We start from the raw sequence: 12,369 nt of genomic DNA, 5'->3' as shown, positions 1-12,369 counted from the left end.
CCGGAGAGCGCTGCCTTTTTCCTGGGACAATTTGGACTCTAAAATAAGCACCCGTGAGTACTTAGACTTTGAACAACTGGACATTAGATAAGGACTTGCGAGCAGAAAGGAATTGGATTTTAAAAACCTATTTTAATTTGGTACGGAACGGGAAGGTCTAAACAGGAAGTCAGCCTTCCGTTCTTCTGTAGACAGAATAAAGCAAAGACAACGTAAACTAGAGCTTAGAAAATCACCTTTAAAGGATTAGAATTCATCATTTAAAATTGTGGAACCCCCCTTCGACAGCAGGAGAAGGAGGGGGATCTTTTCCGGACTGTTTAAAGTGAGTTTAAAGTAACTTTCCTCCGTCCTAATCCTGGAGCGGGGTGTCAGGACTGATGTTTGAAGTTCATTGACCAGAGACAAGCAGTTTGACAGATAGCTAAAAGAAGAGAAACATAGCGATTCCACTGCTTCCCTTCACATCTTGTTTGTGACAATTCTGTTGGCCACATATCACTTTCTCTCTGCCTTGAAGATTGCAGCTTTGTATTTTTGTGCATTTGTGGGAGGTGGTCTGGCAAGCAGCTGTTGCTCAGTCTGCTCCTGGAAACCCTGGTTTCGGTGTCAGATTTCAGATAAATAGAACCCCCCCCCCCCGATAGGTTTAAGATTTCAATAACTTGCTCTTCCTTCATTCCTCTCTTTCTTAGCTCTCTGAATGTTACAGCTTCTACCACTTCCCCCCATTACCAGGCAGCTGCTCTTGGTTCACTCTTTGTCTAACCATGGTTCTCTAACTCTTCCTCCCATCCTTGCAAAATTGCTCTTATTCTACTTCATCAATAAAGCATTATTTTCCTGAAAAAGTTCAATCTTCATCCCTATTTCCCTGTCCCAGCTACTTTACAAAGACACCTCATTACTTAGACCAGGGATGGGGGACCTGTGACCTTCAAGATCTTAATAAACTTCAGCTCCCATTGTCTCTGACCATTGACCGTGCTTGGACATCTCCACCAGACTGATAGCAGCCTGATCCTGGCAGTATACAGCCACACCTCAAAGAGAAGTTAATCTTTTCACACTAGTAATTTGTATTTCAGAATACCTTATATCCAGAACATGGTGAAGTAGGTTTCTGATGTATGTAGCAGTGCGTGTCCAAAGCAAAGGTGATAGTATCTTCCTCCCACTATTAAAAGACAGGCTACTCAGTTACAGATATCCACCATCCTGTCTGATTTGTCCCTGAGTTTTAGATACACCAGTTTGCAGCCTTAAGCTGCAATTCCACTCATACAATAAGCCTTTGAATTCAGCTGATTGAACTTTGGAATATATATGCACAGGGTAGTTTGAAAGTCTGCCATTTGGGAGGGTAGGTTGAAAGCTGCAGTTATGTGAAGTGCTATTGGTGGATTGCTTTGATTATATTTGCTTTCCCATACAAAGCAGCTGTTGCTGAATTTAGTGTTTTCTTTTCCTGTCCAATTGAAATAAGCTCAAGTTCTCTCCCATTAATTATTAATAGTGCTGCAGCTGGTCTCTCATTGCTGTCTTTAAAAAACTATGTTATGCTAAGAGCTAAAACATAAATTAACAAACTGGATTATAAAATGAGATTTAATATGTTACATGTAAAATGTGATGCCTATAGTATGGATATTTCTAATAGTGTGTGAAGTGCTATTACTGTAAAAATAGTACCTGTGAAACAGAAAATAAGAGAAAAGCAGAATTAAAATTAACCAATTATCACCTTTCAAATAAATCCCAAAGAAGTATCGGAAATGGGGCAGGTACAGGAAATTGAGTCTATTTAAAATCTGCTTCTTAGCCACTTATATTGAATCTAGGCCACATAACATAGTTGTAATTTGCATTATATGTATTTACTTCATTTTAGTCATGAACCCCTCCCTAAGTTATTAATTGTCAAAGGTTCTTTACAATTATTGGAGTAAGAGCTATTCTATTTATATCTATCCTGTTAATTTGTATACAGGAAGTTGAAGGGTTTGCAAGTAGAGAAACCTTAATTAGTGGGGAACGCAACCAAGAACAATAAAATTAACTATTCACTCAACCCCCAATCCCCCCCTCACTTTCTAGTTGCCAGAGGCTTTTTAAAAAAACCCAAAGATGACCAGGCAAGTCACTTTTTGTATTTGTTTCACTTTAAACAGCAATGGTCCGTAATGGCAAAAATGGTGGACTCCATCTGAAACAGATCTCTTACTACAAACAAACAGGTGGATATCATCCCACAACATTAGCAAGTGAAAGAAGCGGAATAAGAAGAGCAGCTAAAAAGTTTGTTTTCAGAGGTAAATATAATATAATGGTCTTGGGAGTTCAGTGTGCTTTGTGCCATGCCTTTATATCCGTGAAGGCTGAGACCAAACAATACAGTGGTGCCTCGCAAGACGAAATTAATTCGTTCCGCGAGTTTTGTCGTCTTGCGATTTTTTTCGTCTTGCGAAGCACGGTGTCGGGAAAGTTTTGGAAAAGCTTCAAAAATACCAAAGTCTTTAAAAACCTCAAAAAAGGCTACCACACCGCGTTCTATGAGTTTCTCCTCGAAGTCAAGTCGCAACTGTATTAGTGGTGTTAAGAAAAAGGAAACAAACTTGCAAGACGTTTCCGTCTTGCGAAGCAAGCCCATAGGGAAAATCGTCTTGCGAAGCAGCTCAAAAAACAAAAAACCCTTTCGTCTAGCGAGTTTTTTGTCTTGCGAGGCATTCGTCTTGCGAGGTACCACTGTATTGGGCTGGGTTGTTGCTTATCAAATGTAAAGTGGGATTTGCATCATCATACATAAAAAGAACATAATGAACATGATTTTCTTCTAAGAAATTAAATACTGTACACAGGAGCATATAAATCAGGAATATTTTACATATTTATGTATGTTTATGCCATTCTTCATGTATAATTTGAAATTTTGGGTGGCGAATCTGGTGTTACCAAGAAAAAATCTGGAGGGCCGCAGGTTTACCACCCATGTCTTCTGAGGAATGGAAGGTGTTCCATTTTGGCAAGATCTTGGAAATCTCCAGGGAAACGTGCTTGGTGCCTGCTTTGCACCAGCAACAGCCTTTTTATTTCCTTAGCCATTTGAACTTTTTAAGTTAACAAGGACAATTTTTATTTCTGCTGTGTCCCTCTTCAATTTCTGGTGCTGGATTTCATGCAGTTCCATTTGCCATTGCTTCATCTATTTTGTCTTTATTTTATTAATGGGATAGTACTTTATTCTTCTTTTAAGCTGCCCTGGGAACACAATAGGGTTGAAAGTGGGAGATATAAATTTAGCAAATAAAATAAACGTTAGCTTGTGTCTGCCAATTTTGAAATACAATTCCCTGTCATGCTAACTTTACATTTGTATTCTCGGCAAACAAAAGCTGATATTTTCTAAAATTTTACCCATGCAAAATCCCTCAAAAATAATCTTGCTGGCCACATTACCACCAACATTATGTCTCTCTTTCAGAATAGAACTGTCTGTTTTGAGCAGGTGTGCTAAGAAGTAGTTATGAATAAAATTTGAACCAATATACAATAAATGGTATGAAATTACACAATTTATTTGAATGCTTTCTTTTAGATAACAAGCTGTTCTATGTGGGAAAAGACAAGAGGCAAATGCGCCTGGTGATTCTTTCTGATGAAGAGAAAAGGAAAGTGTTAGAAAAGTGCCATGAAAATCATGCAGGTGCACATCATGGCATATCAAGGACACTGACCCTGGTGGAATCCCAATATTATTGGACATCAGTAACCAGCGATGTAAAACAGTGGGTATGGGTCACACTGTGTTTATGTGTGTGTGTGTGTGTGTGTGTGCGCGCGCACATGTGAATGATCATTCTTTAAAGTCCTCTTTGCATGATATGGCACTCATGGGATACGGGTGGCGCTGTGGTTTAAACCACTGAGCCTCTTGGGCTTGTTGATTAGAAGGTCGGTGGTTTGAATCCCCATGACAGGGTGAGCTCCCGTTGCTCTGTCACAGTTCCTGCCAACCTAGCAGTTCGAAAGCACACCAGTGCAAGTAGATAAATAGGTACCGCTGCGGCGGGAAGGTAAAGGGTGTTTCCGTGCGCTCTGGCTTCCATCATGGTGTTCCATTGCAGCAGAAGTGGTTTAGTCATGCTGGCCACATGACCTGGAAAGCTGTCTGTGGGCAAACGCTGGCTCCCTTGTCCTGAAAGCAAGATGAGCGCCGCAACCCCATAATTGCCTTTGACTGGACATTTTTCTCAGTTTGTTCTACTTAAAACTGGTGGTTCAAGACGCAGAGAAAGACCGGATCCTAAAAGTGCATTTGCAAGAAAAGGTTGGAATGTGTGGTTCTGGGGTATTCTGATGATGATGCTTTGTACCAGTGAGCAGTTGAGCTGCTGAGTTTTGCACTAGCTGCAGGTTCTGGACCAGCTTCAGGGACAGCCTCACACAGAGCATATTGCAGTGATCATATGTGGAGATTCTCAGTGCATTACGACACTGATCATGCTATACTGGTCCAGAAACTACCATAGCTGTTTAATTAGCTGAAACAAGTAAAAGTACTAGTAGCCACTGAAGTCACCTAGGCTTCTCGCAACAGATTGATCCAGGAGTGCCCCCAGACTACAAAACTGGCAGTGTGACTAGAACAATGCACCAAAATAAATTGCAAGTTGAGTTTTCCTGAGTTATTTTTGTATCTGAGTAGATGGGGATCTGTTATGGTGTTTGTAGTTATAAGTATCAAAACATGTTTTGTGATAGTTTCAACCCAAAGCAATGTAGCATGGTTATTCTGTCTTAAACCTACTGTTAGAATAATAGGAGATACTCAAATAACTTATTACAAAAACATTATTAATGCAAATGGATGGACTATTAACACCCATTTTCATGACTTTTCTCCCAGGTGTACGCTTGCGAACATTGCCAGGTAGCAAAGAATACAGCTGCTGTAGCATCTAAATTCCATTCTATTAAGGCAGAAGACCCGTGGACTGTAGTTAGTCTAGAGCTAATGGGACCTTTTGATGCCACCAGCCGGAACAATGTGTATGTCATCCTCCTAACAGATGTCTTCACTAAGTGGGTTGTGGTTTTGCCCCTGCATGACCTTTCAGCAGCTGAAGTGGCTAAGGCAGTTGTCAGCGCATCGTTCTGTTATGGACCACCTCAGAAAATAACTATAGATCAGGAAGAAGAGTTTGTTCATCAGGTAAGAGGAGCGAACTTTGCTGTGGAAAGTGCACTTGATAACTTCCAGTTGAGCTTATTCTTTGGTTCATGTATGTTAAATGTCTAAATTTGAACAAATTGCAATTTTGTATCTCAAAGAGAAATTAAGCTTAAACATTTCAGTACCTTTACAGTGTAACTGTGCCACTATTTCAAAGCACAGTTTTCAGTTACCAAGTGAAATAAAAACAATGTGGAGGTTTAAAATGATTTGTCTTATTCTTAAAGATCAACAGGGAGCTGTTTGAACACTTTGGGACAAAGGAATTAATAATGCCATACCCTCAAGCTGATCATGAAAATGAAGCTGTCAAGACAATCAGATCTTTCCTTCTCAAATATTGCACGGAGCACACCAAAGACTGGGATGACCATTTGCAAGCTATTTCATATGCGTTCAACTTGATTGATTCAGTACGTATGGAGAACATTCGTACCTTTTGTGTGAACTGGGGCTGAATGTTCTTTAGTAGCACAGTGTCAAATATAACCACATTTCCTTTTTCTTCCTTCCTTTTTTTTAAAATAGGAAACTAGCAACAACACGCCCTATTTCCAAATGTTTAAACGAAATCCTTATATACCTTCAACATTAAGTGTGATTCAAGAAGGGGAGAGTGACTGCATGTTTGTGAGAATCTTATCTGCTATTAGACAAGCAGAGAAAGCAGTACAGGAAAGGACAATTTCAGGTTGCCAGGTAAATCTGCCTCCTCCTTTTCTCAGGAAAAAATATTCAACATTCAGTGAATACAGTAATTCAGAGAAAGAAAATGTGTGAATGATTTTAATTCAGCACATTTAATGAATGTCTTTCATTGACTATTATTTCCAGCTGTTTGAGCTAGAAATAAAGATTAAAAATGCTCCCCTAAATAATGCACAGATGTGTCTGAATAAGGCTCATTCAAATCTTCAAACTGTACAGATTAAGTTAAGGCCTATTCCTCTGTGGTCTAGGGAGTGGAGCTGTCTGACATCACACTGAATTCCCTTCTTATGAAGGACAAATACAGACAGGAACTTATTAGATATAAGAAAGAAAGCAAGACCCAGATATCATTTAGAAAAGTAATATATATCAGCCATACCTTTCAGACATTTATAGCCCACAGTTTCACAAAACTAATAAGGTAGGCTAATAGAAAACTTCATCATGAGTTTATATGGATATGTGTATACACTGGAGCACACAGAAAACCATATGCTCATTTTCTGATTTCCACACATCTTGCAGACTCAGTCTGGCTTGCACAGATCAGATGCACTTGAGAAAACACACACATCTGTCTGAGTTGTACATCCTTAAAACAAAAGTTCTAACTAATAGGTTCATTTTCTACTTAGAATATGAAGAAAATGCCTGTGGAACAGCGGAGTGGGAACATGAGCCAAGTCAGGAAGAAACCAAAGCAAGTTAATCAATTTCTCCTTAAAGTTGGACATGAAGTTCTCAGACAAAAGAAGAACTGGTGGAAAGATGGTCGCTTCCAGTCCGAATGGGTTGGCCCCTGTATTATAGATTATGTTACTGATAATGGCTGTGCAATATTAAGAGATGCCTCTGGCTCAAGGCTGAAAAGGCCCATCAAAATATCTCATCTTAAGCCATATATAAGAGGATCCCAGGAACAAGGTGAAAGTTATGTCTAGTTATATTCAATTATCTGGTTGTCACGTTGCATTAAACCATAGGTAAAGCAAATAAACTGGTGCACACTGATCAGAAATCCCTTTCTGTGCCAGGAGCAACAAACCATAAGCCTGTTCCTGTTATGTGTGAACCCAGCTTGTGGTTTTCACTTCCAAATTGCAAATAGGAGCCAAGGTTTAGGGGAAGGAAACCTTGAGCCCAGACTTGCACGTAATGACAAGCCAGCCATCGTGGGTTGCTGCTCCTGGTACAGAGTGGGGAAGAGGGAAGCTGGGACTTTTGACTAGTGTGCGCTAGGATGCCTTAAACCATAGTTAACACATAAGTTTAAACCATAGTTGATGTTGAACTATGCCATTGGCTTTTACTTTTCCCAAGTAAGAGCAATAATAAGTGAAGAATCTCAAAAAACCACCACAATTAAAAGCAATTTGATCTTATGATAGTTCCCATTTCTTCTTTTACATATGCAGATTTACGGGGAAGCTTTCTTGCCCTGTAAAACTTGCCTAAGGCTTTCCAGCCCTGCAAAACTTGTTTTTTGTGTGTGCATTTTCTCCAGCTATACAGAGTTAGGTTGGCCTTTTGCCTGTTGAAATACACACACTATAATAATTATGGACAGGATGCTGAGGTTTAAGGAAGCCTTGGAAATGCACCACTGCTAATTACAGTAATTGTGAGAACTGTTCTGGGCATATAGTCCAGATAGTGATATGTCTAAGAAGAGAACTGAAAATCCAAGCAGGATAAGGTTGTAGAAGTACATGTTTCTGCTGCAGTTTATCCATGTGTGTAGTGGGTTACGGAAGGATGGCAGCATTTATTATTAAATTTTGGTGAATATGTTTTATGTGCTGTCTTCTGTAATCATTGAAGGAATTGCTGAAATGCAAAATGAGATGTCAAGAGCACTCCCTGTCTTCTCTCTCTCTCTCCCTCCCCCCCCATTAACTTAGGCTGTTCTGCTTTACCTAGCCAGTGAAAATATTGAATTGTTGAATCCCCTGAATGTTGTTTAAAGCACCTGTATTGAACCAATTTCCCAAAAATATCTTGTTTACTTGTGCAGAGAATGAACGTCTTCATGACGTCAGTCAGCATTCTGGCTTTCTGTCCTAGTTCAGAAGAGATAATTGAAATATTTAATTTCCATCTCCAGTCTATTTGTGACAGGCTCAGCAATTTCATTTCCTTTAAACCGACACTGAGTCACCAAGCATGATATTTAGAAAGGAGCCAACAGCTGCAAGCTGCACAGTCCAAAGATCCAAATTGCAAGACAAAAAAAATGACTGGGCTTTTGTTTTGTGTGTGTTTTATTTTTTGTGGTGGTACTGGAGGAATGGATACAGGGCACACTGATTAACTGCTTCTTGACCAGTTTAGCAAGGAAGCTTCTTACTAGAAAATTTATTTAAGGCTTTTACATCAAGATGCCTTAACTGTAAAATTTATATTACCTCCAAATATCCCTATTTACAAATGTGTAAATATCTTGATGTATCGTGACAGAAAAAGAGGAAAGAGAGAATGCTTAAAAAAATAATATAAAATAAATCCTTTGGTCTGTTATAATATGGAGGCCAATTTCAGCCCCTTCCTTTATTAGCTGGGGCACTCTAAGAAGCACCTGCATATCCATTGTTGTAGTCTATCTCAGCTCTTAAAGAGAACGTCTCAAGAACTGTGGCCCATAAAATGGGGTACAGATATGACATTCTGCTACCTCTGTATTGCTGCTCCTGTCCCTGGATTCAGAAATGTACGATGCAATGGGCTTGCATCCCCCCCCCCCGGCCATTTAATGGCCTTGTCTGCCTAAAAGGTTACCAGATTTTTTTCAATGAATCCAGGGACACTTTTCAACTTCAATGGATTTTGTATGGGGACTGATTTGTAAATCCGGGGACTGTCCGCAGGAAACGGTCATGTCTCGTAACCTTAGCCTAAATGAAACTTGGCTTCTAATCAAAATGTATTTTCCTATTGCAGATAGCAGCTACATTTGGCAGAGTGCTGTCATGGTTGATCATGATTATGTCGGTTCATCCGAAACGTCCGCAGGACAGAGCTCCAAAGATGTCTTTTCTGGAAAAGAGCCACCTGTTCCCGTTGCTGATGATGGCCTGTCGGGGAAGGACCGTGTCTTCTCAGAATGTGACAGTAGTGCAGAGGCAGAATTGATAGACCCAGACTCCACTGACTCAGTGCCGAAGAATCCAAAACAGTGGTGTGCAGCTTACTGGACTCTTCAGAATAAGACAGAGGCTACTTGATGCAGTAAGACTCCATTGGAATAAGTGGTACGGAGCTTGTCAAAGGTGTGTAAATACCAAACTTTTTCTTCCTTTGTCCAGAATTGACCACTGGTTCAGCTGCTGCTGAATGTTCTGTTCGTATGTTGTATGAAACCATAGCTTAGCACCATATCCCCAAATAGCAGCAAGCCTTGGGCTCGTGCAGTCCCCTTTCCTGCTCTGGTGCAGCCATAGAGGAGGAGACTGGAAACTTTCAGCTGTTTTTCAGCCAACCATGGTTTCTCATTTTATATCAAACTGGTTAAATGTTAACTATGGTTAAGGGAAACAAGTCAACTTCAAGCAGTCTTCAACATACTGAACCACATAACCTATGTAACTACTTCCCTTTAAAAATCTTCTTTTTCTGGCCATGCCAAAGGAAGAGAAGGGAGAGAGGATTCCCAAAAGGTAGACCAGACACAATTGTCTTTCATCCAGCAGAGCTTTACTGCTACTGAAGGCAAATGAGCATAATGGTCACAAATCCAATACAGTACATTCAGGATTGGCACTGTCCATAAGAAGTCCAGTTGCAGCAGACTTAACTTAAACTTACAATAACTTATAATAAGACTAAACCTTAACACTATATACAGAACACTACACCAGAAGGAAAAGAGATAGAAAGAGAAGTGAAACCCTGGCTCCTTCTGGCCTTACTTTTATAGTTAGAATGACCTTGACAGAAAAAGATAAGAGAACCAGTTTAAGCCAGCTGTACTCAGCTTCTCTGAAGGAATAACCCAAACATCACGAACCTTCTGCTTGTTTCTTTCACACAGAAAAGCTTCTAGAATCCTCTTGAATTAATTAGAATAGGAAAGATCTCTACACATCAGATCAATACTTTCTGTACTAAGAAATGCAAACTGACACACATGACACTAAACTGTTGTTTAGCAATATATATGAACTAGCCCAGTAGGGTGGTGCAATTGCTCCACAGTTTACAGTGGTTTGTGCTGTGTATACCATTAGTATAAAGAAGCTATGCTTCAATGTAACTTACTATAGAATTAGCGGGAAGTTTTAAGTGGCATCCATTCTGGTCAGTTGCCGGCAGCATTGTGTCTTATCAAATAAAATCACAACATCCCGCTGTACACCTTTCATGCAAATACACTAGAACAGACTGTGGCTTAGCCACAGAACACAGGCTTCTACGTAGATGGTCCCGGGTTCAAGCCCTAGAACTCCCAAAAATAAGGAGTCTTAGGAAGCTGGAAAAACTTCTGCCTGACCTCTTGGACAACTGCTGACAGAGTTGACAGCACTGCACCATATGTAAGGTAGATGCTGATAGGTCTTCAAGGAGAACATGTTTCTGTAATGAACTTCCATCAACCCAAGTGGTGTGGCTTATGTCCATTGCAGCTGCGATGGAGCTGTCTCTAAGATCACTTCTGGCTTGTTGGCAAGACTTGCTGTTTGCCGCCTCAGTCTTGTTCACCGGAGCTACAGAAGGGCTTTGCATGCAACACACAAAGCTGTTGATGAGCTCCTTCCAATATTTTGAGAAGCCTGAAACCAACAAGTCAATCAATTCTTAACTGTTTTGAAGGTTTACCTTGCAAAGCCTTTTATGACTAGGGCCTTAGCGCCTCTCCTAGTATTAACCTATCTGGACCCTTTGTTTTTTATCTGAGGATCTTCTCTGAGTGCCCCTTCTGAGTGTGTCAACAAGGGAGAGGGCCTTTTGGGTTGTGGCTCCCAGCTGCAGAATGTTCTCCATGGTGACGCCCACCTAGCACCTGAACATCCTTTTTGCACCAGGTTAAAATGTATCTCTTCTCCCACACATTTTACAGAGTGTGGGACAAGCTGTTTAATGGCCTATCTGATGTACATTCTTGCTGCTGGGGTTTTTGTTGTTTTTCTGCTGGATTTTATTTATTTATAATATATCTTATGAGGTCATTCGCCATGAGATCCCGGGGCGGGTTACAGCAATATAATATAAAGTTATAGAACCATCACAGAAACAATTAAATCTGTTCCAAATGATACAGAGCAGCATACATTCAGTAGAAGAGGGTAGGCTACACAAACCAAAATGCTTAACTGTCATAGACCGGGTTAAAGAGGTGCATATTTAGCACATGGTAAAAGCTGTACAATAAATATACTAGGCACACCTCTGTGGAGACTGTGTGCCACAATTTAGGGGCTGCCACAGAGAAAACCCTCTCCCTTAAGGGTTACTGTAACTGTTTTATTAAAGTGTATTATTATTATCATCATTATCATTATCATATGTTGTTTTTTCCGGTAAGCGACTAGTAAGTCAAAAAATAATAATTCAACCTCAAAGTACAACACAAGCCCCTGTGACTTCTGAAAGTTTTCGTCATCAAAACTTAATTGGAATATGCAAATCTCCACGATCTTCTTTAAATACAGTTTCTTTATTGTAGGACTTCTGTAAGCTTTATCACTAGCTAAATGTTGTTTACTGTCTGACTTGTGCCACCTGGTGGGTTTTTATATAACTTCAGGGGAGGAAATGGAAGACATACATTCATATAATGGCCTAGTTTTCCCTATTCTGGATTGTACCACTTGATACTGTCAGTGGGGGTTCTTTAGTGTTTCTGCAATAGCTTTGACATGTAAATTCTGACAGGTCTAATTAAGCCCACCAGAAGCAACTTGAAAATTTCTAGGAAGCCAATGAAGTCTTGTTTCTCAACCAGTAATTTCACCAGCTCTAGAGAGATGAGCAGCTTGTGCCAGAACAGCTAACATAACCTTTCTTCAGCTAACATGGTTTATACTGGAAGCACAATTTACCTTAGAGTAAACTTTGATTATAACAGATATAACAGTATCTCGTGAGTTCTGGACAAACTTCTAGCAATTTAGTTTTTTCAACAAACAGAGCTAGATGGGTTGGACTAAAGGCAAGACCTTACAAACCTCTAATAAGTGGGGCTCTGCCACAAAATGTTGCAGTCTGTCCTAGATATGTGTGTTTTGCTCAATTCTGATAATATAAAAGACAGAAGTCTCTGCTGTCACTTCATGTGGGGAAATGTGTGTATTTTAGCTTGACATTTAAAAGTACACGCAGTCAGGACACACACCTGTATTCTGCATTCACCTGAATTCAGGATTCACCTTGGAGGTGGACTGAGGGGTAATTCAAGCAGGTCGACCATTGTTGCAACCCGAGATGTATGG

The 12,369-nt window shown here is 40.1% G+C and overlaps 1 protein-coding gene across 10 annotated transcripts in view; it reads left to right on the top strand.

Moving 5' to 3' along the window:
* GIN1 (gypsy retrotransposon integrase 1) overlaps positions 1-12,369 on the top strand; it is a 34,771-nt gene that overhangs the window by 1,476 nt on the left and 20,926 nt on the right. For 5 of the 10 annotated variants that reach the window (XR_013977176.1, XM_080972798.1, XM_080972800.1 and 2 more), the window contains exons 2-8: positions 2,172-2,312; positions 3,596-3,789; positions 4,907-5,212; positions 5,461-5,646; positions 5,762-5,932; positions 6,580-6,868; positions 8,882-9,210. Coding sequence is in view for 9 of the 10 variants with exons in the window: in XM_080972798.1 (XP_080828924.1) it covers positions 2,174-2,312; positions 3,596-3,789; positions 4,907-5,212; positions 5,461-5,646; positions 5,762-5,932; positions 6,580-6,868; positions 8,882-9,165 (1,569 nt within the window). In the remaining variant the exon portion in view is untranslated. Of the gene's footprint in view, positions 1-2,171; positions 2,313-3,595; positions 3,790-4,906; positions 5,213-5,460; positions 5,647-5,761; positions 5,933-6,579; positions 6,869-8,881; positions 11,430-12,369 lie in introns of those variants that run through there. The other 5 variants (XM_080972795.1, XM_080972796.1, XM_080972801.1 and 2 more) reach the window with 1 other exon arrangement.

The sequence above is a fragment of the Podarcis pityusensis genome, assembly GCF_964106645.2.
Source record: "Podarcis pityusensis genome assembly, chromosome: 11".
Taxonomy (NCBI): Eukaryota; Metazoa; Chordata; class Lepidosauria; order Squamata; family Lacertidae; genus Podarcis; species Podarcis pityusensis.
The sequence above is the reverse complement of the archived record's forward strand: the minus strand, read 5'-3'. Positions and strand labels throughout refer to the sequence as shown.